At 38.1% G+C, this 27,351-nt stretch overlaps 1 protein-coding gene across 8 annotated transcripts in view; it reads left to right on the top strand.

Moving 5' to 3' along the window:
• Window positions 1-27,351, top strand: part of AFF2 (ALF transcription elongation factor 2) — a 339,493-nt gene that overhangs the window by 81,521 nt on the left and 230,621 nt on the right. For all 8 annotated transcript variants that reach the window (XM_071758001.1, XM_071757997.1, XM_071758000.1 and 5 more), the window contains exons 2-3: window positions 7,188-7,308; window positions 14,434-15,324. In XM_071758001.1, the coding sequence (XP_071614102.1) occupies window positions 7,188-7,308; window positions 14,434-15,324 (1,012 nt within the window). The remainder of the gene's footprint in view (window positions 1-7,187; window positions 7,309-14,433; window positions 15,325-27,351) is intronic.

Raw genomic sequence — 27,351 nt, 5'->3', positions numbered from 1 at the left:
ATTTTATAAGCCTGATGTTCTGATGACTATTTTGCTTCCCTTTTGGAGCTGGGGCTGTAACCATTTATCTCTTTGGCTTTCTTCTCCCCCCCCCCCTCCCTTTTCCTTCAGTTTTGCTTTTGTTTCTCATACTGCAAATTTGAACTGACAAGATGCCTGTAACAGGACTCCAAAACATACCTTGAACACACATTGTTAACCAAATTACAATCACTGATGTCATTTACACGTGTTGCCTTTCAAAGAATGAACATGTTCATTTAATTTGCTTTTTAAACATCCATATCAGTGTCCCCAAGCATTTTAATAAAACAGAAACAGTTAATTATTGCCAAATAAGGGTATCCAAATATAATGGTCTGCAGCTTTCATTTAAATATCTCTGACAGTACTTTTTTCTTGAAGAGAAAATGGTGTCAATTGCCAGTTCTTCTAATTTTTAATAAATAAGTCTTATTTTGACTCTGTTTCTCTCCCTCTTTTCTACCCCTTTGCAATGCTGCTCAACAACCATACTTGCAGTGGGACCATTTCTATTACAGAGTGATTGAGCTCTGATTTACACATCAATTACCCAACTTCATGGAGATTTTCATGCTCCCCTAGCTGACATCAATGAAGCATAACTGCCTAAGCACTTTATTTCATCCCAGTTTTTGATAACTCAGACTGATAACTAATCATAGTGAAAGACAATGTGCTATGATACAGGAAACAATAAATGCTCCCCTTTGAAACCTCATCTGTTCTTTATATGCTTCCTATTCAGGAGCTTATCTCTGTCATCCATTCCCCAGAATCATTCCTCCCAAATTCACATTAGGGAAAGGTTTGGGGATGCGTAATACCAGAAAAAAAAAAGAAAAAAATAGAAAAAAAATGGAGTGAAAATAACATTTTGTAGATACTTTGTGGGGAGTGGGAACGACAAAAAAGAATGAAGAATATGACAAGAATAACCAAACCCTTAGCCACATAGCTTAGATTTCCATAAATTGCCCAGGGGTCTCTTGGGTGTTATTTTGTTCAGAGGCTTTAATCTTCTGTATTCTCTCTCAAATGTGCAACAGGAATGGCATTGTTTTTAATGCAAACTGCTAAGAGATTTAGCTCATGTGGATAGATAACCAGTGACCATCCCAAGTGTTTCTCTAAAGAACTGTTGACCATCAAAGAATATTCTATATTTTAAAATAAATCATTTGTCTTGAAGTGCAGTGATGATATGTTCTGTGCTAGGTACTTTCAGTAACTATTCATGCTATGAAGAACACACCACTGAAGTAAATATTAAATAGGAAACATGGTAAGAAGTTAAGCAGTTCTATCATGGATTGATTGGCCTCTGTTCAATAGTAAAATGACCAGGATGAAGATGAAACTTCAGTGGTGATAAACAGAGGAAGAGGAATTAGGCTGTAATAAGTATGGGACTGCTTATGGTGGTTACCATTAAAATTCAGATGAGTGGAGAAAATAAGTTGGCCATATTTCTGCTTCAAGATCATGTTTTGAAATTCCTCTCATTTACTGAACTTATTTTAAGACCATCAGTGAAATTTAAGACCCAAGGCTGGTTTGATGGGGTTTTTTTTGTTTGTTTTGGTTTTGTTTTTTGTGTATGGAATAAATGTATTGAAGTAGTAGAGTATATACTGGAAAAATAGGAATATCTAAAGGAAGCCTGTCTCTTTTGCTTGTACAGTATTGTGGTGCTCTGCTTTTACATGAGATGGATGGAATTATGGTGTGATAAATCTAGAGTTATGTAGAGGTGAATCCCATTTAATATATTTTCTAGGATTTTTTTACCTAGTTTACCAGGTGAAATGCTTTTTGCCTTACATTTTTACTTACATATACAAAGATTTGCCTTGGTGTTGAAAAAAAGTGAGTTGGGTTTCTCGTGTAAGTCAAGTTCAGGAGTGTTTTTTGACTGGGGATGTTTAATACCTTGTGCAGGGATATGAGGTAATAAACTTGGGAAAGGAGTTCTCAGTTCTCAGATTTAAATAATTTTAAACCCCCTGTGTCTTAGTTTAGAAGCTTGTGTTTATTTCTTGTTGCCACTACTGACAAACATTCCAGTTGGAGAACTCCTTTCGTCCCTTAGACATATCCAATATTTTAAGAGAGGTGGAGCTAGAACAGGGGAATTTTGATTTGATCATAATGTACATTTTGGGGACTTCAGATATGTTGTTGATAACAGCAACAATTTCCTCCCTAACCTGTGAATAAATGCTGGTTTTCTTGATTGTTGTTCATTTATCCTTGTGGATGTAGTCGGGTCGGACCATGCAGCCTCTCTGCTCCAGCTTTTTTATTGATTCTTTCCCTGTTGGGCTTTTGTTGTTTTGCCTGAATCAGCAGAGCAGTGTTCTGTTCTCATTCATGCATGTTCTTCTGCAACGTTAGGTGTCTGATAATTTTTTTTTTTTCCTTCTACTTTTTCTTAGTATCACAGTGACTACTCCTTCAAACATCTTTGATCTGACTCTTTCCTTCTACTCTTTCTCCTGTCTTTCAGGCTCTTGTCTGCCTTGCCCAGTCTTCTGTGCTTTGGGAGACTACTTCTTTAGTTAGCACATCTTTGAAAAGAAACCCCAAATGCTAGATCCTACCCTTTAGCTGTTGATCTTTTTTCAACTTGCCTTCGTTTCTTCCCTCTAACCTCTTGCTCTGTTGCATTGTATCCTAAAAGTTTCATTTTTTCCCCTTCAGATCTATTGCACCACATCCTCTCACTTTTACCACAGATGACTGCACTGTCCTTTTCAATGCCCCAAATTTTATACTACTCAGAGCTCTCCTTTTTGTAGACATTGCATGCCTGACTTCCATCCCTTTCCTCCAGATCTGCATTTTTAGCTTCCAGTTCATTTATAGATCAATGTTCTCAGTGCTCTGATAGCATTCTTCCTGCTCATCATTTCTGATATTCTCATTTTTGTGTACAGCCTTTCCTACTGAAGTCCAAGTATTAGTCTAATAAGTGGTTAAACAATAAAGCTTATGTTTTGAAACTATATTGTCATGTAATAGCTGTGTCTAGGGAACTGGTCCTCTTGGCTGCAGAGACTATCAAGGACTGCAGCTGTTTTCTTCTAAATCTCTTTCTAAAAATGTTTGCAAAAATCTGCATTTGTGATTTCATACACTTCTCTCTTTAGAGAAATCATGAAATATTTGTCATGCTGATGAGACAGACTGAACTCTGCTGCTCCTCATGGTATCTGAGTAGAGCTTTCACTGATACCTTCTCCACTAATCACATATCTGTATTTCACAGAACATTAGTTAAGCCAAATATTAAACATAAGTCCCAGAGATTGCATAGTGGCTGCATTAAGAGTTTCTGGAGACCATCCCATTAGGTTCTCTGGGCACTGCAGCCTTAGATCTAATCAGCATCCCTCTTTGGATTACAAGGAACCCAAAGAAGTTGTTATCTTAATCTGTGCATGATCTTATAATATTTGACTTTCTGTAGCCACAATCAGCTTCCTGTCAAACATTCCCATAGCAAAAGTACATTTGCAGAGGAATAAGCCAAGTAATTGACCTGACAAGATGAACAACCACTTCCTTGGTGATAGGTACTTTGTACACTTAAGGCTGTGATGTGACTGTGTGAGTGGAAAGTTAAAAATGAACCTTTAATTTTTGTTTTCATTTTTTTTCCCTGTCACTAGAGGATATGTGGGAGCAAGATTTGGGTTGATGCAGAGGGTGCAGTTCACTTAGGGCTTTGCTTGTATTGTGAAATGGATGCTCAGTTTGATGCATGTGAATTGTACCTTTTTTCTCACCTCTTGGGTGTATTGAATAGATATTTTCATAAACACCAACACTAAAAAAAAGATATTTCAGTGTGATGCATTAGAAAATATTTTTTTCAACCTGTGCTTTTAACATTGTAAATACTTAATGTCTTTTAAAATGATTATGCTATTTTTAATTACTGTTGTTTTCATAATTTTTGACTTTGTAGTTTTTTGATGTGTCACAAAGGATATATAAATACTCTTAGAACCTTTGCTGCTTTTTCTCTGATAGGATATGGCATAATGCCTCCCTTGGTTCCCTAAATACTCTGCGTGCTTGAGATCAGAGTCACCTTTTAGATAACAAAGTGCTGGAACCTCACATGAAAAGTGAGCTGTGTTCTGTAACCTGTGCTCATTGACCAGGTTCAGGTTGATTTGAACAGACCCAGGATATCACACTGAAACTCCAGGCCAAGGTTGCCATTGGGAGCTGTGAAATGCTGCTCTGACTTTCATGAATAATTCTTTCAGAAGTGAATGCTGCCACTGCCTGGGATAGGACTGCTCCCATAAGCAAAGATTACTTTGGATATGGAATCCTGATTACACTGGAAAGACCTTGTGTAAGAGGGGTGAATACAGTGTATTCCTACTGCTCCTGGTCTAAGACAGTCCTGCTCCAGAAGAAGTTGGAGGGAGAGATGGAATCAACCTTGTCCTCATCTTTTAATACCAGTTTGGGAAACAGTTTGCATCTACTTATTCCCTTACCTGTGTATTTTAATCTTCATTTAGGACATGAAAGGAAGGGAGACTCATGTCTCCCTTCACCTTTTAGTGAACATGGTGGTGGTGGTTTACACTATTGTGTCAGCAATATGATCATGTATTATACAGCCAAGTGACTTGCTTACAACAATTACCCTTCTGTTTCCCTTAGGAAACCAGCAAATGGTACTACAGCTTCTGCAAAAATACTCAGAGTTGTTATAACAGTGTTCTGGAACTTGACTTTGATGCCAGTGATGTCACTACATCAGTAGATATTATATCTAACTAAAGATATCTAAATATGGATATATATTTATATAAAAGATAAAGATATCTAAATGTATCTAACTATAGATATTATATCTAACTAAAATGTGGCATCTTTTCAGTAAAAATGTGAATGGAAATCATTCAGCTCAGCCTAGAGGTGGCTTTACAAGCCCTGCTCGAACTTGATTTAATCCAAGCTTGAGTGATCTTGAATTGCTTAAACCAATTACTTATTTTTTTGTATATTTATTTAGGGATCTCATTGGAGCATTAGTCTTCCTTTTATTCCCTTCCTTTCCTGTACAAAAACAAGTATATGAGTGTAAGGATACATGGAGTCGTCAGGCAACAGACACGTTTTCCTGTGCTCTCTGCAGGGCTGGCAGGTTCAAACACAACCTGCCTGAATCATAAGAACTTTAATTGAGTAGATAAAGAGGTCCTCATAATTATAAACTGCAGTAGGTATAACAAGAGGCTAAATACATAGCTGTGGTTTTAATTAGTTGGTGCTTCAAATTAGTAATTGTAGTTTCACTCAGAAATCAGTGACTTTATACACTGTTAAAGCCTCATCACTGTGCAGTTCATTCCTCATTATATCTCTCGGTGTGAAGCTTTCAATACAACATCATGCTGAGCTAAAAAGGCAAAAGTTGTAGATATTTGGTTATCTTCCAAGTGCAGTGGAGCTCTGTGGAGATTTAATTCATTCTCTCCAGAGATAGCAGAATTAACTGGTCTTTGTTACAACTGTAAGATGTATGTTTGTATGCATGCATAGAGCATGGGAATGGATGTGTGCATGGATGTCCAGAATCTGTCAGGGATATTCTGCTTACAGCAGACAACATCAGTGCATGTACTGAATCAGCTATTCAGGTTGTCATCTGGAATTTGGTAGCTAATTAACTGACACAAAGCAGAGCCAAAAGCCTCATAACAAATCAAAAATGGGTTGAAAGCACAGAAGTGTCCCTTAATGCTTGTCACATGAGAGGCTATCAGTGCAAGTTGAAGCATGAATCTTTTCCTTTCCTCTTTCCTTTCCTATTTTTCCCCTCTGCTTCAGGGTTTTAATTATATTTTTTCCCTCAGAGGAGCAGGAGGTAGTTTACAAAGCCAAGAGACCAAACTACTTCAGTGCTATTCAAGGGAGAAGTGGATGTGGTCTCTCAGCTTGTCATCTAGATCTGGGAGGTGCACAAAGCAAGCTGACATACAGATTAGTGCCATTCACCATTACTGCACAAAGGTGCTAGATCCTCTTCTGTTTGTCTGTAGAATTATCTGATACCAGAATCATAGAATCATAGAATTGGCTGGGCTGGAAGGGAGTTGGTCATCAAGTCCAACCCTTGCTCCACTCCCCCCGTGGTTCCCAGCCCATGGCACTGAGTGCCACATCCAGGCTCTTTTGAAATATCTCCAGGGATGGAGAATCCACCCCTTCCCTGGGCAGCCCATTCCAATGGCTGATCACCCTCTCCCTAAAGAAATTCTTTCTAATGTCCAACCTAAACCTTCCCTGGCACAACTTGAGACCTCTTGTGCCCTCTTGTCTTGCTGAGAGTTGCCTGGGAAAAGAGCCCAACCCCCCCCTGGCTCCAACCTCCTTTCAGGGAGTTGGAGAGAGTGATGAGGTCTCCCCTGAGCCTCCTCTTCTCCAGCCTCAACACCCCCAGCTCCCTCAGCCTCTCCTCATAGGATCTGTGCTGGATCCCTTCACCAGCCCAGTTGCCTCCTTTGGACCTGCTCCAGCACCTCGATCTCCTTCCTGAGCTGAGGGGCCCAGAACTGGACACAATCAGCTATCCTAAAGTCTCTTCCAGGAGCCTGCTACAAAAAAACTTTTAAAACCCTCTCGATACCAACAGTGAAGACTTCTATAAATTTTATCTAATACATGGGACAGAACTTGGTGGTCTAAATCACATGAGGTTGAACTGGAGTATTGAGATGGGTAGATGGATACAAGTATTACACAGCAAAATGAATTTGAAAATGTTGCTGTGCTTCCTTGCCTTCACCTTTGCTGTCTCTTTGTGGGCACATGTGCCTCTGCGTGTGCATGTGCACGTGTATTTTACATACTGCTCATACAGATGTGTCAAAATGTATTTTATTTTTCTGCATAATGCTCTGTTTATTTGAAAAGAACATTTTTGCCTCTTTTCATTTAGGAAGTGTATCGACTGTCCAACTGCCCACATTCAGATAGTACTTAAATTATTAAGTGGCTGCTTCTTTCTTTCAGAATAGTCCTCAGGACTTGTATTGTCTCTTATGTTTTGGCACTCTCATTGATAGCAACAAGCATATAAGTAAATTATGGGGAAAATAATGTGTTGTCTTTTTTCTCTTTCTCTTCTTCAGTCACTATGAGCAAGACCGGAGTGCACTTAAGCGGAAAGAATGGGAGAGAAGAAACCAAGAAGTCCAGCAGGATGAAGATCTCTTTGCTTCAGGTTTTAATCTCTTTGGGGAACCCTACAAGGTAAATTGAAATTGTTACGCTTTACATTTTCAGAAAGGTTTTGACTGGAATGCATTTTATATTCTATATTTTATTTATTGTATGCACCTATAAGAAATGAAAGTATTCCATCTGCCTTGGTACGGCTGCTCTTGAATTACACTGATTATCCAAATTTCAGCTTGTGGCAGCACAATAAACTGAATGCTCTGCCCAGCACTGCATGCTAATAGTGACAGAACCAGGAGTTTTGGTTACAGTCCAGTTCAAGATTTCTTTCTGTGAACACACAGTGGAGTCCTGCAACGGGAGTATGTGCAGCTGATACCTCTATAAGTGGGTTCATACCTACAAAACTAACACTTAGTACTTTTTTTAAAAAAAGAAAATGTACCTGAGTTGTTAAAACCAATATTCTCTCTATAGATAGTGAGTCCATAAGCTTTCTTGTGCAATCATAACCATCCAAAGCAGTCTTTTGGGAGACTGTCTGAATCTTTGGGGAGCATAATAAGGGTGTGAAAGGAACTTATGACAAGTCTTATTCTCTCTGAGGAGCTTTGCTGCCTGAGATTTTCATCACCAAGGGATGTCTCCCTTTATGATTTCTGCTGCTTTGATTTTCAGTAAGACATTCCCTGAAGAATTCATCAGAATGTAAATTTCCATATCTCTTTCTCCTTCCAATCAGTGACATCCATTGAAAGGCCACCACTTCATCTTTCCATTTTACATTGTTAGCAGCTGTAGGGAGGATGAGGGCTCTTTGAAAACTGCCTTAAAAGGAGGAGGAAAGACTGGCAGTATTATCAAATGGTGTCTAATAATTATAGGCTGGGAAACTGTGGCAGATACACTTGACTCCTTGCTGTACTTGGGTTCAGGCAACAGGCCTCATGGCCTTGGGGTGAACTCACGAGCTGGAAAGCCTTTGGTTCACAGACAAGGGAGTGAAAGTGTCTTGCCAAATGTTTTGAAAGGTAGTTTTGATACCCAGAAGTATAAGATAACTGAAGTACAGGACAAGATGTCAGAGCTAAAACAAAGACATCTATCTTGTCTGTACTCTTGACTAGCAGCCAACTGCTTCCCCCTTTAAATATTATCATCAGGATTTGAGAGCTCCCTGAATTGCAGCTGGACTGCATGCCAGGTAGCTCTCACCTTGAGCAGGGATGATTCTCAGGGGTACAGATGCCTTACCTGAGGCTAAGGGATCTTTCCTTACCCAAGGCTTAAAGTTCCTTTACTTCACGATAGATCCTTAGTAGCATTCTGAAGTAATCCTGTGAAACATTCCTAATCCATGGAACTACTCCATATTACTGTAGATGTTGTATGAATATTTCCACTAGACATAAACCACTGACTAAATCTGAGGCTAAGATTGGATCCTGCTGCACTTAGGCTCCAAAAGGAGTTTAGAAAACAAGGGGGTACACTCTGAACCTTCTGACTTAACAGGAAGGTTCTCTTTACTCTTTGTCTCTGGTGTCTGTGTGAATCATTACAACTTGATTTGAACTCCATTTTCCTTTGCATGTTTCTTCAATGCAGCAATTAATAAGGTGAACCTTGCCATGAAACTTATCAAACTGTTAAATTCTGTCAAATGTATTGAACTTAGTTCAGTAAAATTAGTTAAAATTAGTTAAAATTTAGTTAAATTTAGTTTTTAGTTAAAATTTAGTTAGTTAAAATTAGTTTCCTTTAATAAAATATATTGCTGCTCTTCTCTTTTGTGTGAGGTGGATTCCACTCATCCATGATGGAGACTTATTCAGCCAAGTAAAGACTACACACTAGGACAGTTTGTGGGGTCTTTTTGTTTTGCTTTTGTAAAAATCTCATCAGTGCACCATGTCTGCAATGCACAACATCTTAGCACCTTTTATTTACGGGAATAACAATTTTTTATTAAGATTTTGAGACTTCCTGCAGGAGGTGCAGAGGTTTTGTTCATGTAAGTGGTCACTTGAGTTTCAATAGGTAAACAATAATCAAATCATTGCAAAATTTTTGTGACAGAAACTAAAAACATGCCCTCCAATATCTATTTACCATAAGAATGATAATACATGATTTTATATCTATTTAATATGCATGTATTTGCACCAAACATGCACAGAACATATGTTTTGTCAAAAAACCAAACACTTATGTAGCAAAAATTTATCTTGGTGATCATACTGAGCAATTTCTTTTTAATTGCTTTTCACCTGCTTGGCAGATAAGTTTTTAAGATCTTTGAGACTGAGCAAAACATAAAGTGTTACTGTTCTTAAAAAGCATTGAAATTATAAATTGCAAAAGATAGAAATGATGAGAAAATTGGATGCAGAAATAGTTATGTCTGACTTAAATGTGCAAAACAGAGAGAACCAAGGCTGAAAAGGAAAGATAGGTCTTGCATACATTTTTACTATCAGTAAGAAGAAAAGGATGAAAGGATAGACTGGTATTTACTTTGGATGCTCTGCATTGCTAAAACCAGCAAAACCATAATCTAACTCTTAGTGGATATATAATGACTTTTATTTTTAGGCAAATTTCAAACTAAATTCAGGAGTTTGTGTTTATTCTAAAATAAAATGGTGGGTAGAAGTGTGCTGCACATTCAGTTTGAATCATCTTTTCTGTTTTGAGATGATCAGGGGTTTCTGTGTGCAAGAGCCACACAACAAGCTGCACCCTTCTTGTCTCTCCTGGCTGCTCTCCATGGGAGCAGAATGAGATAAAACACTGAAAAGTCAAATCTTGTGGGCTACAGGTCAGCATTCTTTGCTGGGTGAGCTCTACTAATGAGCATCAGCTCAAGGGATGACTCCTAGGTTTCTGAAAGATCTGGGGATGTGAGGTGAGGTGGAGACTGTAGTGACAAAGGGAAGGTTGCAAAGAAGTTTGGGAGGTCTCAGGAAATAGAAAACATCTCTTCTTTTTTTTCCCAGACCTTACTTGTTTATTGCTTTTTCATTTGCTTCAACAGTTAGGGTAGGGAATGCCACTATTGCTGTTTTGAAGTTTTAGAAACTGAATGACTGGCAGCAGTTTCAAGATTGCTCTTAAGTTGGGGATATTAAAACTTGGTCAGAGAAAGGAGCCCAAATTTGCTCTTGGAGCTTATTGCCATTGGGTATCACAAAATGTGTGGAGTATCTTACTCCATCTGTCATCTCTTTGCTCCAGCATCGTTCTTTGTGTCCTGTCAAATAAAATTTAAGTGATCATTATAATTTTAGACAAGTGAAGGTTTCTACATTGATTCTTTGTAGTATCCATACGTGAAAAGATGCTTTTTTCTGTGGGTATATAAAATACATTTGTACATGCTTATTAAAAGCTAAAAGTGTTTGTTTGAAGCTCTGCTGTGTCATCTGGGGAAGCAACACTCTTGACAGCCTGATGACATCAACTTTATTTTGGAAAGGTTGGGCAGTGAGGGCTGTGTTGCCCTCCAATGCCAGTGGGATTGCAGCAGGTCTTGCCTTTGAACTCTGGTGAGATCTGCTAAGGCTTGAGTTTGCAGAAGTGATCAGAGAGGAACCTGCAGTGCTACAACAACAGACATTTGCAAAAGCAATGCCAGAATTTTCCTGAGAGAAGCTGTAATTTTACTACTGAATTGTTGATACCTTTTAATGTTTTGAATTAGCTAAGAGCTTCAGAGATTAGTGTTTTGGAGAAAACAGTAGGAGTATTTTTGTTATTTTACAATGGAGTTTTCTCAGAAGAGTTGAACTGGAGAAAGAACCCAATGGGCAGCATTTCCATTGGGGAGGCTTTGATGAATGTTAAATCATTTATCTTTTTCAGGTAAATCACTTCCATGCTATTCAAGCTTAGCATAAAAACTATCTCAGCTTCTAATCCATGGATATTAGTTTAACTATGAGGCATGAGAAAGTGAATGAATTATGAAACCTCAGGTTTCATACAAATTTGCACAAAACCCTTGTAAATTAGGCCTATATGTTTGAGTGCATTAGTCCTTTTCTTCGTAAAACCATAATGCAATAGGGAGCCAGTAAATTAGTCTTCCAATAAGATTCTATTACAGATCATTTTTGAAAGCAATTGAAGCAAATGTAGGAAGGTGTACATTTCCTAAATTAACAAGAGCCTAGCATGAGGGGGAAGGCTACAAGCCATGAGTCAAAAACCAGATGTATAATTTATGCCTTGGAATACCCAGAAAATGCTGCATTTCTTTGACAGTGCCAAAATTGTGCTTCAACATGCTGTTCAGAAAATAATATGTAGAGAGGTTTCCTTTGAGAAATAAGCCAATTACCCAGAATATGAAAGTAGAAATTGTCCTCAATCTGGAAGTAACAAAGAGCAGCCAGAAATTGACTGGATTTTGTGTTTGTCTTCCTGGTATCCAAGCTTGTCAAGAATACTGTGCTTCTCAGGAGAGCCCTGACTTTGTTGATGAATTCAAATAAAACCACTCATGTTATGCTTTATGTTTTAAATGCAGGTAGTACACTACACTGCATACCTGAGCTCTTTCATGTTGTGATGCACAAATCTGGTCTTAATTGTATGCTCTAGTTTTATTTAAGCATGAAACAAATTACCACTCACATTGACTCAAAGGCCATTGAAAAAAGTAATAATCCTTCCATTGACTTCAGTAACTATTGGATATGAGCTTCAGTGCATATGCTAAGTGTGTTTAAATTAATGTAATCTCTGTGCTTTTTAGGAAAGATATTTTTATTAATGCTCCCAGTGAGTGACTACAAATAATAATACCTAACATTTATATAGTGTCTTTAATCCCCATACTGTGAACATTCTGCATAAAAGACAGTTAATATCAAGCAAACTTGTATTTATAATTATGTGACGTGAAAGAAAATAAGTTGAGAGAGTCAGATACTTCATCACAGAAATGATTGAAAAGGTCGAAATTAAAATTAAAATGTTGAATCCCTCCATGAGGATCTTGACAAGATATATTTAATGTGCTGTGATGTTGAAGTGTTACACTGATGATGCATTTTCAGTGCTTTTTTGTTTATTTGTTTGGTTTTAACTTTTGCTTCCTGGAAAGTAAGTTAAATGCACTCTGGAAGTAAAACTGCACCCGAGTTGAAGCTTGGTGGTCAGGTCAGGCTTTTTTCTGTACTTGGATGCTTCCCATGTGCTATCCCATAAGGAGTTAAAAGTGTTTGGGGAAGGAGGAAACAGAACAAGTATGTAAGTGTTTAGACTTCACATCATAATTCCTGCTGGGCCCTTAAGCACAATGGAATCTCCTTGTTTTAAATTTTGGGGTTGAACAGAGAGCTTGGTTTTGGCTGCTGCCCAAACAGCTCATTGTGCAACTCAGTTGAAGGAGACTGTTCCTATACAAAGATCTTATTCTTGGTTTATCTGGAATGTAATTTTTACCACTGAAATGACCAACACAGGGACTCACTAAATAAAAGTGAATCATGGGTCTCAACAACTGGGATTATTAACCACGTGAGTTAGGAGCACTGGCAAAATGTTTATAGATGAGAACAACATTGAACAGTTAATATTTAAATTGCTGCCTCAGTGCAGTGGTAATTTGTTAGAATCCCTGAGAATAAGCAAAAGGAAGTTTGCATATATTATCTTCTTTTTCAACATTTTTTATGGTGTGTATAGTACTAAGGAAAAAAAAAAAATAATCTCTCCTGCAATGTTCTTCTCATCTCCTGACTAGTTCAGTGGTGGGTAATATAAGCAGAAATATTTCAGCAGAAATCCATCCAATGATTTTTTTCATCACTCAAACTTCTGCTTAGTACTTCAGGAAAATGGGATCAGTAGCATGGTAGGATCCCTCATTGTGAAATGAAGTGCAATTCTCTAACTAATCAAAAATTCAGAGTGCTGCCTTTCTCCATGTTTATGGCCTGGTGATAAGGTATGTTTGGGCTGTGGCACTGAGTGCTGTATTGAGTGGAAAAACCTAAATATAAGAAGCATGACTATATCTTGAAGTACCTTTCATACACTGGAAATTCATCATTTAATTCCAGGCTATAGAGGTTCACTATCTGCTTAAACAGGATCTACACTTCTGCTTTGTTTTCATCCTTTGAATCTTGTAAAGTAATAAACATGGGGAATAAGGTGTTTTAGTTCTCTGCTGGTCATTTCAATGAAACAAAAAGGTCAATAAGAAGTCTGGTACCTCGGGTCTCTGTGAGGTGAGGTAGAACAAGAACAGAGAGTAAATAGCTACGTATTAACTGTAACTTCCAGCTTATCTGTCCAGCTTTTTACAAGTGGAAGGGAAAAGGAAAAAACCTAAAAATAAAATAAAAAAACCTAAAAAGAAATCCACTTCAGGCTTCAAAAGAAAAAACGTTTAATAGCAGCGAAGCACCAGTGAGTCAGTATTTATTTAGTAATTACTGGAGTTCAAAGAAAAGCATGAGTCACAAATCAAACCAACTCACAAACAACAGAAGAATCTGGATCCTTAAGAATGTGGCAGTCACATCTATTTTTGTTCTATTAGAGATTATTTTGAATGTTTTTTTTTATTTGAAGCTACTGTAGCATTTGAGTGGGGAGAGGTTTTTTAGGTTTTGGATTTGGATGGTAGATATCTCAGGTCAGACTGAACCCTCTGTAGAAAAGTAAATGGAGTTAGACTGGAGTGAAGAGTTTGGTGTTTTATGTTTATTACAGACTACCCAGCTTCTATTTATGGCAGGACTCTGGGTCGAGGGGTTGATAGAGCAATAAGGTACTTAAATAAACTGTGTAGCAATTCAAATGCTCAGTAGCCAGTAATTGCACCTTCATGTTTTTCACGATATGAAATGTACAAGCCCAATATCTCTGACATAAAACCAGCTTATTTTGCTGTGAACATCCATAACTGATGCAATTTAAACACTTCTCTGAGAGCATATTTAAGAAAATGGGAAGCATTATACAAGTGTTACTCGTGCAAGCCTGTTTCAAGAGGTTCTTTGAACACAGTTATTGATAGGTTTTTTCTGACATAACGTATGCAAAATGTAATTGAAATTAAATGTCAGCATGACACCATTAAACAGCTAAGATTTGCCATCTTCTAAGACAACTATTCTGAGCATTAACTTCCTAATCAGGAATTGACTCAGTATTTTCTTTCATCTTTTTCTATTTTAGACAAATAAAGGTGATGCCCTTGCAAACCGCGTCCAGAACACCTTGGGAAATTATGATGAGATGAAGGACCTGTTAACCAACCATTCCAACCAGAGCCACCTTGTAGGAATCCCAAAGAATTCTGTCCCACAGACGCCTATTGACAAAAATGAACAGAACTTTTTCCCAGAACCAAGGAACAGGATGATCCCAGCTCATCAGATCAGTGGCCACTCATCGACATCAATGCCTCCACCTTCTTCATTGTCATCTAATTCTACTTTGCTTCACAGTCACCAGAGCAGCAGAAAGTCAAGGACAGACTGGTCCCGGGGTGGTCACAACTCCAGTGGGGCCCAGCCAAGCCAGTCCAGTGGTCAGCAGAGTCGGACAAAGCACAGCACTTCCCATGAGCAACCCCAAGGCAGATATGAAGAGCTCTATAATTGTCAGGGTGAGCAGCATAAAAGTGGAGGAACTGAAGAAGCCAACTCTATGGCAGCATCTTCCCATTCGAGGAGGCATACTCATTCCAAGTCAGCCCCTGGAGAACACACATACAAAGAAAACAGCCATTCAAAGTCACCTGCAGAGCTGGAATTTGTAGGTCATGGTCCTGGGTCTCCACTTCCTTCCACCTCTTTGCTATCTGCAAACAGTGGTCTTTCAACCCAGAACTTCCCACCTGGTCTTCACTGCAAAACCAGCATGGTCCAGCAAAAGCCCACAGCATATGTCAGGCCTATGGATGGGCAAGACCAGGTACCCAATGACTCACCTGAACTGAAACCTCCAATAGAAATAGAGAATGGATATGGAAACCAGGCCTTTGGGACAGTGCTGGAAGGAAAAGTGAACACACCCAGCTCCAAAAACAAAGTACCAAAGCTCAACATTCCTCCTGTTAGTGAAGTAAGTAGTTTAAAACATTTCTCTATTACTGCTTATTGCATGTACTGAATATTTTTCTCTGGAAAGATGCAGTTCCATTTCCTGGAATTACAGTCTAAACCATTCCTTTATTCTAGAATCTACATGACTACTTCTGGCAAAGTTTTTTGTGATAGTCCCAGTAGCAATATTTACTGATGTTTTAAAAGCACAGTTTGGAATACTGACATTGCTTGTTTCTGATTAGTATTAAAAGGCTTGGTCTCACTTGGATGTAATATATTTATACCACCTAGAATTCTGGACAGAGAACTCTAATATCTGAGCTCATCTGCAGTTTTCACTTTTTCATTTTCATTTAGGAGCTCATTTGATAGAAAGATAACTTTTTTAAACTCTAAGGAAAAATAAGAGTGTTCATATTTCAGTGGTACTAAATAGTTCTACCAGTAAGGAGTTTATTTGCAGAGTTTGCTCAATTCCTATTGCTTTTAATGGAATTAATGTAGCTTAAGTTCAGAGTAATGCTTATGAAAATGTGTCCCATTAAAGCTTTTATGCATTTTGAATACCTCTTAATACTGGGATCCAGTCCCAGTCTCTGCTACCAACAGTTTAAGCTGTTGAGTTTTGTATTGCTGGTCAGTTCAGCAGCCCTCTGAGGCCCATCTCAGTTGGTTCCTAGGCAGGGTTATTCCAAGCACAGATGTATAATAAGAATACCAATGGAGCTATTTGGACTATGAATACTTTTATTCTTAGTTTCTCTAAAGCAATAACCTCTACAAGGTCAGTTTTTAATGTACATTTGAGCAAAATTGCAATAGGAGGTTTTCGTAGCTTTCTCTTTTGCCCCCCAAATTTCCCTTCTTGGTGATATTTTTGCACTAGGAATGAGGAGTGATACATTCTTAAACCTCTTTCTTGCAGAAGGTCAGCTTTTTCTACTGGAATAATTGTTTCAAGCCAATAATTTGTTTGACTATTTAAGAACTTGATGTTATTTATTAGCATTCCAGGCAGCAACAAAGACTGATGTGTTTTGCAGTAGAGCTTGGAATAATTTTCTGGGAACTGCATCTGAAAACAGTAAAAGGCCTATTTATATCAAGTGGAAGCTGAGGGTTGCTTGCAGATGGTGTTTTATTAGAAAATGTATTTGTTAATAAGCGTAGCTTTGTATGAGATTACTTTACAGATGTTTCTGTTTATTTTTACCTTAGGATAAAAATCTGCTGATGTAGATGCCTTCATAGTCTGTTGTGATTTGTCACTAGTGTTGTCTGGCAAGTAAATAATTACATTCAAATGAAATAATGATGTTGCAAAAGCAAATACATTTTTCCACTTTTGCCATCTATTAACACTGATAGTAAATAGAGACACTTTAAAGTGCAGCATTAATGCAAAGTATTTTGGGAACTAGAATGTACCTTTTGCAGATTTTATCAACTATTAAAAAAGCATTTTTTTTCTTTACATTTTGACTGAAATCCCAGCACTGTTGAAATCAGTGGAGTTGTTAGCAGTGCATTTTGAGTGCAGATTTCACCCACAGCCCTTCCTGTAGCTCTAAGAACCTCTGATGTGAAATGGTTTTGGAAAGATTTCTAGTCACACAGATGAAAAATTACATTGTGAATTTGTTGCTTTAGCTGCCTTAGTTTATATTTTGTGCAGTGAGAAGTAGAGGCGTATAATTAATTTCACTTATGATTAGATAAATGGTAAACTCCAAGCACTTTGGAAAGAAATGCTGACGATGATCTTAAATCAGCCTGAACTGTAAGAGTGAACAATATTTTGAAGAGGGAAAGAAAACCCCAAACTGCATTCAAGTGAGGAATAGCTTTCCTTTCTGATATAGAACGTGTGACAATAGCCAGGCCGATGGAGCTTATAGAGTCACATCTACTCTGGAGTTTGTAGGGTTGAATTTTTTTTGCCTGTGAACTTTGGCCCCTCTGTGTTTTTTCCCCAGATGTGTATCCTGAATTTGATTTACCCCACGTTCAGCAATAAAACTCCTTCCAAGCTGATGTTATAGATAACTGGTCTAGTTTAAGCTTAATCAGAACTGACAGTGCACACCTGTGAAACCCATAACCTTTCCAGAACGACTGCAGCGAGTCGCTCTCTTGTAATCTTTATACAATTGATGTGGAGGCTTATGATCCTTTGGTGGTACTTATCAATTTATGAACCTTCCCTAGCCACCTTGAACCACAGTGATCTGCTTGAAACAGTTTTGCTCCTGCTCCATGGGTTTCCATCCTAACACTGTTCCAGGTGGTGATCTTGAGCCTAGCGGTAGAAGTTAAATTTTTGCAACATTTCTCCATAATTTGTTCTGTGTCTTCCTTCTGTCTTTGAGGCCATTTTGTTTCAAGTTGCTGAGTCTACACGTAGAGACTGCAGACCACGTGCTTTGCAGTGAATTCTTTCAAAAATTTGGCATGCTCTTAAGAGGAGGAATTGTGTGAAGAAATAGAATTCCTGGGTGATGGTCTTGCAATAATGGTATCTATTAAACTGTTCAAAGATAGAAAAGAAAAAGACAGTTTTTGCTGTCTTAAGGAGGGGAATAAGTAACCAAATATTTGAACAAGCAGATTTAAAAGATGAGTTCAGAGTGATGTGGAAATATGATCTCATTTATCATGGCTTAATGGAACAGGACGTTGAGTGCCCGGGAAGCGTCCTGCCATGTGTAAGGAAGTCATCAATTTTATAACATAATTTGTGTCACTTGAGGTGTTGCTCTAAGAATCTTTGCTCGTTTTCTGGGCCCAATTCTGCCCTCAGAGATGCCCATCCATCTTTCAGCTCCTCTGGAGTGGACAACATTGTTAATGCCTTGCTGCTGGCATGTCTCCATCGTGCAATGGATTGTGATTTAGTGATTCCTGAGTTTGTAGAGACTCATGTTAAGTTGACACAGACTTGTCAGGCTGGGTCAGGATGCAGTGTTAGTTGCACTTATGCACCCGTGGACTAATCCCAGCCTCATGATTAATAGGAGACAATGTATTTTTCTTAAATATTTCCATTTTCCTTCTCATTGTTTTTTTTTTTTTTCAAGCAGTAATTTCTTATGGAAAGATGATTTTCAGTAATTATATTTAGTTTCTTAATATGCTGAGATAGGAAGTCTGTGATGACATGACACTTCTTAAAGATAACAGCAGTTTTGTTGTGATTTGCACAACATTTATACTTATTAAAACTACATATAAATGTTAGACACAGCACATGCAAATGCCTACTGGATGTAAACATAGACTTTATATTTCCAGGATGCAGTGTTAGCTGCACTTTGCACCCATGGACTAATCCTTGCCTCTGAGTGGATGATACTGTGGGATTTTCTGACCTCAACTCACACACACAGAGCTTGTTCAGCACACGTGGCCATTTCTGGTAGAGAAATAAAAATAGAGCCTCTGTAGACAGTTATATCTTGTGAGGATTTCTTTACGATTTTGTGAGTCTTTTGATTTCTTTTCCCTTTCCCCTTTGTTTTTCTTGTCTTTGTTTTAGTTTGTTTTCTTGAGGCTGAAGGTGAAAATTTTATGGCTTTGTGCCTTGAACAAGATGCAATGTAACCACTAGCACCCAAGTTTGCCAGCCTCTCAGATGGGGAAATCATCAAGCAGACCTTTCAGACCTGGGAGGCCATAAGGCCATCCTGTGGCTTCACAAGGACATGCAGAATGCACCAGGTATCATGACACAGAACTGGTAACATTTCTGGAGCTAAAACTGGCAGGAAAATTGAGAAAAAGCCTCAAGCTGTAAACATTATTTCCTGTTCCTTATTAATTCTCATCACTTTATTCTGTGTTTTCATATACACTTACATACATACATATACATATATATATATATATATATATATATACACATATATAAATTTTGACCTTGTATTTAGCATTTGGTAAATTGTGGCAAGCCTGAAACATCACAAGGAGCTTTTTTATCATGTAGCATTCCACTTGTTTAAATGTGTGATAGCAGATGATTGTTACTTACCACTCAGAGAACTGCATAGTTAAAGCCTATGCATTTCTTAAAAAAAAAGCAGGGGTTAGAGACCACAATAACAGCTGATCTTCTCTCTGCTGCATTAAAATTCAGAATCTTGATAACATGTGTGTATATTTAAACCACTAGGAATCCAGATGCTTACAAATTATTTCAAATTGATGAACTCAGCAGGAGACAGCTGAAAGAAAGCCTGTTCAGATTGGGCTTGAACACAATTACTGAGAGCACTGAGTAAAGCAAAGGGTTTTAAGGTCTATGGGAACCTCAGAAGTTGTCTTACTATAAATTCTTACAGTTCTTCAGAGCAATGCATGTATTTCCAATAGATGTTTAGGGATGGGAAATCAAGGGCAATTGAGATAATGTTTGATTCTCAAGGCAGAGTTTTTAAATCTAGTTCCCAAGTTGTCCTCACGTCCCTACAAAATAGCAAATACTTGTGTACCAAACTTTCCCCAAAATACAAAGCTAGGAACAAATCCTACAGTGTCTATGTCACCACCACTGAATTAATAAAAAATGAAGAACTTCTATTTTCACTTCAGTTGTAGGAAAATATTTTGATGGGCTCAGTATCCTGCAAAGTGATAAGCTTCTGTTAGTGTTTCAAATCATTCTGTTATCACTGCATGTATTGATTAGCTTAGTGCTTTCTGAGCTACCCATAAAAAAGCCTGCTCTCTTTCTGCATTAAAGAGCAAGAAAAATTGACAGGTAGATAACCATATTGATTGAGCTTAAATAGTAAATGCAAGAGGCTAATATATGACTTATAAAACTCCTTATAGGAACCAAACCCAGTTTAATTTTTTTTTTTTTAATTAAATGGAAAATAGATTTCTTCAATTAAACTGTCCTACACCTTTTCTATATTCAGGCTACTCTAGTTGCCAGCTATAGTGTGTTACCATAGTTGTGGGCAAATCAGTTTTTCTTAGATGCAAGCTCTAGCTGGCTCCCAGACTTTAAACTCTCAAGAAGAATTGTCTGAATCACACATTAAGCTGAAATCCTTTGCTTGGCTCAAACTTCAAAAGTCCAAGGCCAAAACCAAACCCAAAGAGCAGTAATACAGGTTACAGCCATGTGTTTTTCATTTGTAAATACTGTGAGAAGTAATGTTCTTGTGATACTTCTAAATGAAGACCATATGACACCACTCAGTTGAAGACCTCTTATTGTGGCCTTTTGAAGACTACTGTCCCATTGCTTGGACAATTAAAATTAGTAAAGCTATTTTGCAAGGATAACAAGAGGACAGCTTGCCTCTTCTAAATCACAGATAAGTGAACATATACAGATTTTGAACCAATCTGACCAATGGAAACACAGAACAAGGCACTCTAAGTTGAATGTATGTGGCTAAAAATTGAATACTAACATTCAATATGAAAATATCCCAACTCTTTTTAATGGACTTTTTGAATAATGACCAGGAGTTGGTGGAGTTATTTCTCAGCATCTTGTTTCTGTCCATTTGGCATGAAAATTCATAATGAAGGATGATCTTGGATCTTAATATCCTACATATTTGCCAACTAAAAAGGGCGTTCTTCTAGGACAAGCCCAGCAGCTGTAACCAAATTTGAGCCTTTGCACTATCTAATACTTTTCTGGAACATGACCTACTTTAATAAATATATTCTCTGTATACTGTAAAACAAAGAATGCTCATGTAAGAGAAGATGAGAAAAATGCATTTTCACTTATTTGAGTTTTTTATGATGTGTGTTTTCACTCTGGGCTATGATCAGTCCTCAGCTGAGCAGCATGAAGAACAGGAGTGAGAACAGGAGTGTCAGGAATTCAGGTATCTGTAGCTGGTCTTCTGTTCTAGAATGAATGGCCATTTTTCAGCTTTATGATCAGCTACTTAAATACTATTTTATCTGATGCAAACCTTTGAATTAACACATAACCAGTTTGAAAGAACCTACCTACACAGTCACTACTCTTTCTTGTCATAACCATTGAATATTTTTTCCACAAAGCCTTGGTTTTTTTTCTTCATAGGGGAGCACAGGAATTAAGGTTTTAAATAGTCTGAGAACACAAAAAGTCACATGTTTTTTGAAGTATGGGCAAGAGAGCATGCACACATTTTTGCATGGGCCATGACAGCTGCTGTGAATCATCACTAAGACTGAACCTGGGACTTCTCAGGATGGCCTCTGCTTTTTAAACAAGAATGGGGTCTCTTGCTAGTAGCTGTAATTGATTTTCTCCCAGGGCCACTCATTTAGTGATTAGGATTAAAACATTACATCCAACACACCTGTTAAATGTAGGAAAAGAAGCATAAAGAAAATACAAAAAAATGAGTGGTGTAAACGTTTAAGAAAGTTCTAATCCTGAAGAAAATGGTGGTCAACACTAAAATTGGACTTTGCTTTCTCTGGTAGGCATAGAACAACTGGAATGCTCTCTTCCAAAGGCCAGGAATCTTGGAAGCTGAAAGGTGCAGAAAATGAGATTAGATATTGTAGAAGTAATAGGAAACCAAACACAAAGTAATATTCAGGTGCTATCTTGCCAAAATACAACCAGGAAAAGGGAAACCAGAAACCTTTCCTTAAGCTTTCTGTAGAAACCTGCTGAGCATGAAGCAGAGACAGTGGAAGTGAGAACAGGGAAACTGGACTCACAAACTGCAGTGCTCAAGTGTGCTCAGCTTTCTGATGAAATTCCCCAAAGTGGAAGTGCTTCACTTCTTGAGCTCATCAGACTCCATCTCGTGAAAGCTTTGTGCAATGTGCAAGGAATTAATTTGTGATCCAGAAGGTAGTGTCCTCCTGCTCTAGGTTTTTTGCATTTTTACATGTGTTAAATGCTTACTTGCATGCCCAGCTGTGAGTAAAACCATTAGAGCAGTACCTTAGGAATCATATTTGGAACATGCTTTCCAAGTGTGAAAATCAGAGGAGGGTCTTATATGAGCAATTCTGTCTTTTATCACCAGAGCCAGCCCACTATAAACTAGGATGGAAAAGCATTTAGGATCTGCAGGTGAAAACGTCATATGGGAATACTTTAATACCAAAAAACAAAACAAAACAGAGTGAAAGAAAGTGGAATATATAACTTGGCACTTCTCCATGAACTGCAGATATAGGTTAAAGTTATTTAGTTGGCAGGCGATTGCTAGTGTATTAGCAATGTTTGGGGAAAAAAAATCTAATTTCTGTGTTTTGGCTTGTGCAGTAAAGAAATTCCTCCCACATAAATATGTTCATTTCACCTTCTGGGATGTAAGGAAAGGAAACTGTAGCTGCAGACTGTTATTTAATCTTCCTGAAATTAGCATTTGGTGTTCAGGAAGATTGAAAGATTTAATGCCAATGCCTTCCTCAAAAGAAAGAAATGACACACCACATATGTTTTAGCACTGGTTAGACTGTTAAATGGAATTAATCAAAATCCATGTTAAAATATTTCCATGTGTTAATTAGCAATGGTTTGGAACCTTAAAATACATATTGGCTTGGGAATAAATTAGTGAAGAAATATCAGACTGAGTTTGTGGGCTTTTAATTGCAACATAATATACTATGTGTTTCAGAAAGGTAGATGCTAATACTCTGCTGTGAAATGATATGGCAATGTGCATTTAAAAATTGTGTAATAAAACAATCTAAACCAGGCTTTCATTATGGCAGAGTGATCCATTTCCCATTTTAAAAGAAACATTAAATTCTTCCCTCATAATAAAGCAAGAGAAAAACAGTTTAAAAATGTCAACAGTTTCATCTCAGGCCAAAGGAAGTTTTAAAATTTCTCCTTTGAAAATCATGATGATGTAGCAAGTCCCAGCACAAGGTCTCCTGTTGTGAGTAGTATAGTTCACTTTTGCCTTTCTATTCCTGCTGGGCCACTGCAAAGTTTGTTTCTCATTCCCTCATGCTGAGCCTTGAGAGCAGCAGAATAGCATAAATTTAGTTAAGTACATAAATGAGACTGAACAAATTGGTATATTAATACTCTTAAATTAATACACATAAGAGAGGTAGTGAGATCCATTGTAGCATTATAGATACTGAGCACAGAGACCATGGTTGGCCCTCAGGGTAGAGAGGGCCATTTTTTTTTCCTAGGGAGGGAATGACCATTTTTTTTTCAAGACAAAAAAAACCCCAAAACCCCTATGTGCTATCTGTGCTATGCAGTTTTCTGAAGCTGCATCCCTCGTTTGATCTCCCACCATCACATTGCAGGGATGGTTTTGTTTATATCCATTGTGGGGAGCTTAAAAAGAATAATTGTTGATTTTCCTTTTTTCTGTGGTTGCTGTTCTAGTAGCCATTGAGCACAAAGAAAAGGTTTGGGAAGCAGAGGGAGGACGAGGGAAAGATAAGCACAGCTTCAATAACTTTCCAGGTTAATGAGCCTATTTTTGCTTGGATTTGCAAAGAACTCTGAGAGGAGTCTGTGATCACAGGTGAAAGCCTCAATCCCCATTAATACTGCCAGTTAATACTGCTGGTCTAATCATATTTCAGTTAATACATGCTGCTTTCCCTTGCACACTTCCTCAGAATAAATTCCCACTGTTATATCCCCCAGATGTGTAAATTCCTTGGGTTATATTTCACTGAGCTGCAAGCTGGGACACTCCAGGCCACAAGACAAGCTGGCAATGACTTCTGCTGTTTGTAAATATCCTTCCACCCATTTAGATTTGCCAGTGTTTTAAGTATAAACATCGGGTTAATTCTTTCTTAAATATGTTAAAACAATGACATGTACCACTTGTAAACTTAGAAAACTGTAGAGGTCACTTGGAGGGGTCAGGATTTGGATTTTATTATTTGGAGTTTACCCTAAATGAAGGCTTAATGTTCAGTAAACTATGTCTGTGGTGTTGAGTCCCTTTTTATGCCAAGAAATCCTAATTTCCATGTCATCAGAAACTAAAACATTCTAAAAATGTATGTCTACTAGCACATGCAAGTGACACTTGAATATTCTTGATTTTTGAACCTCTCTTTACATCCAGGAGTAGCTTTTTTAAGTGGCTTCCTTGTGAAGGAAAACTTGACAGTATATTTTGCACTGGGACAAAGAGATTGTCACATCCCTTCCCACCAACACCTGCAGTTCCACACTGACATGAAATACGGCATAAAATTAGCTGGGAAAATTTTAAAAAGTAATTTTTATTCAAAACAATTCTCCTAGCAACCACATCATTTGCTGCACAATACCACGATCACAAAGGTCACCATTTAACATCATTTCATAGTGAGGACTATGGGCTGTGGTGTCATGGACCACAAATGGTGCCTAAATCCAAGTTTGGAAATCAGGGTTTAAGGCTTTGACAATATTTCTGAAAGCAAAACTTTACCATTAAAGGTTCCAGAGGTCTGTGGAGTCACAAAAAGGTAATGAGGGTCTATACATTCTCTGTGCCAATGGTTGGCATTTTTTTCCTTCTCATAAATTATTTCTTCCACCACCAGATAGAAGAAAACTGTGCAGAGTGGAATAGAGGCAGGGCTGCACTAAAAAGTTTTCTGCATATGAATGCAAATAAATGCATTCAAATTCCACTAAATTTGTAGTTACAGCTGATTGCTTTTTCCCTTCCATGTAATGATAACCTAGCTCTTGCCAGGTCCTTAAAACGTAAAATATCCAATTTTCTGTACTCCAGATAAATAAAAGAAACCATACAGAGGAGCACAACTTTCTGTAAGGGGTGATTGTAAAGTACAGCAAGGTTAGACCTGTTTTATCCTTTGGCATGGCCTTGTAGGCATTGCTGTGCAATTAATCCTGCTACTTTCACATGAGGACTAAGGCTTTCTGATTTTGAATAGAAGCAGCAAAATTCAGCCACAAGTGATTGATCTGAATATGACTTATTTAGGACTAGTAGTGTGTAGCAAGGATATAGAGAATTATTGCTCTTCAGAGAAGAAGGAAAATTAAAATTTGCAAATGCTGTTTTCATAAACACATTTTAGTAAGATGTAACTGCACCTGCATTTCATCAAGAAAATTGTTTGATACTGTTTTTAATATACTTTGATATATTTAATATATTTGGTTTGTTTGGTTTTTTTTAACAATAATGTGGGTTTTTTCTACTCTTATTAGTATTCTTCATACTTTGTCCCTAGTCCCAAGTATCAGATCTTGTGAGAGATAGCCTGGTTACTTAAAAATTCTCATCCCACTTTTCCAGAACCAGAATCCTAGCTATAATGACTTCTTCAGATAGGCAACTATATTTCAGATGTATAGCTAGATCAGGAATTTTTTATTACTATGGACTTTGCTTGGTTACAGGAGCCAGGTGCTAGAAATAAAAAGTGTGCATTTCTATTATCATTTTAGTTTATTTTAGGAGAACACTTTGGAAAACAAATCTGATCGTTTGCTGCTCTTTGAATTGCTGGGAAGCGGTCTCAGAATATGTGAAGTGTATTTTTTTAGGTTGAAAGGAAGACAAGCTCTGCAGGGATGCCTGTAACATGCTCCAGATGCTCTCTGGAGCTCAGGAGAAGTCAGAGGGCCACACAGGTCCTCGTTTCACCTTCTCTCTTCCAAGACACACAGACTGTTCCTGGGCTTCTTGGCACCAACTCTCACTCCACAGACCGACTCCTGTTGTGTTGCAGTTCTTACTAATGTAGGGATGGTTTGTCTGGCACTAGGACAGGACCTGGGATAAAATTAACCCTCATGGTTGCTGATTTCTATAAGTTGGATATAACTCTAAACACCTAGATGAGCAGGTGGCAAGAGTGGAGAAGGCTCTGTCCTCTCTCCAGCACAGGCTGCACCTATGCAGGGACAGTCTAGGTCTTTGAGAAGGGAAAAATTCTGCAAGTTCTGGAGGGAACTTCCACAACTAAGCCCATTGAAAGGGAGCTGATTTTTACAGCCTAGTCTGCAAAATTTTCCATAGTAAATCTTGCATTTGGTTTCAGAAGTAGGAGCCCAGAACAATTCTCCATACTTTGGGTTGCTGCAGTCGTTTTGGTTTCTAGGGTGAGGCACATGTCAGGTCACTGGAGGACAGAAGAGAACAGAGGCACGAACAGAGACAGGGATTTCCCCTTTCATTATTCACAATAAATATGTTTGTTCAAGAGCAAATAGCTGGAATTAAGAAGACGTGTGGAAGAAAAGGCTATTTGTGTCAAATACACAGGAAATACTGTTTACAGATAAGCCATTGTAAAGATTGTCTTTTAACAAGGCCAAGTTTATTTGGGATCCTGACTATGTAAAGGTCCCGTATTTCATTCTTTTTCTTATTCTCTAACATGGGGCACTGCCCCATGTAAAGATGTGATTGCAGTGAGCCAAGCTTTAAAGTGTTTCAATGGATTAAAGTGCTTTACTGAAGCTGCCTTGGACTTTGGAGTGTCAGAAATCCTTATTAAGTGAGATTTCCAGGTTTAAAGTCAACAGCCAGAGGCAGCCAGAAGAGATGCTATCTCTATGGCATGCCCTTAATAAAAAGTTTGCTTGGACATAATTCCCCTCTGACAGCAAGCTTGTGTATGATGGTGAGAATATTTCCATGTCACTCTCCAGGATTACTTGTGGTACTTTGGTGGAAAGTGAGGAGTTCTAGAGAGACCAAACCTGTGGCAGTGGAGCGTGGCAGGTTGTGTCCATGGCTGTCCCATGCAGATAAGTGGCACAGGGCAGGCTGGATGTAGAAAGATAAATTGGTTTTCTTTCACCTTTAGATGGGGAGCCCAGGCTGAAGGCAACTCTGCAAGTAAAAATATGGCAGTTGGTGGCAAAAGAACAAGAGCAGCTGGAACTGAAGGCTTGAGTTCCAGTAGAGACAGTGGCAGAGGACATGGGGGAATGTCTGAAACATGCTGAGAGTACCTTACCTGATCTGCTACAGCCTCTGACTGGGCTTCTCCAGAAGCAGGCCATTTCATTGTGGAGTTCTTGCAGGTCTTATTTCCCCTTATTTCCCCTTATTTCCCCGGAGCACCTGGTTCTTCAAAGTACTGGAAGTCAAGTTGACTT

The sequence above is a fragment of the Heliangelus exortis genome, chromosome 14 (genome assembly GCF_036169615.1).
Source record: "Heliangelus exortis chromosome 14, bHelExo1.hap1, whole genome shotgun sequence".
NCBI lineage: Eukaryota > Metazoa > Chordata > Aves > Apodiformes > Trochilidae > Heliangelus > Heliangelus exortis.
Note: the sequence above shows the minus strand (reverse complement) of the source record. Positions and strands in the feature narration are given on the sequence as shown.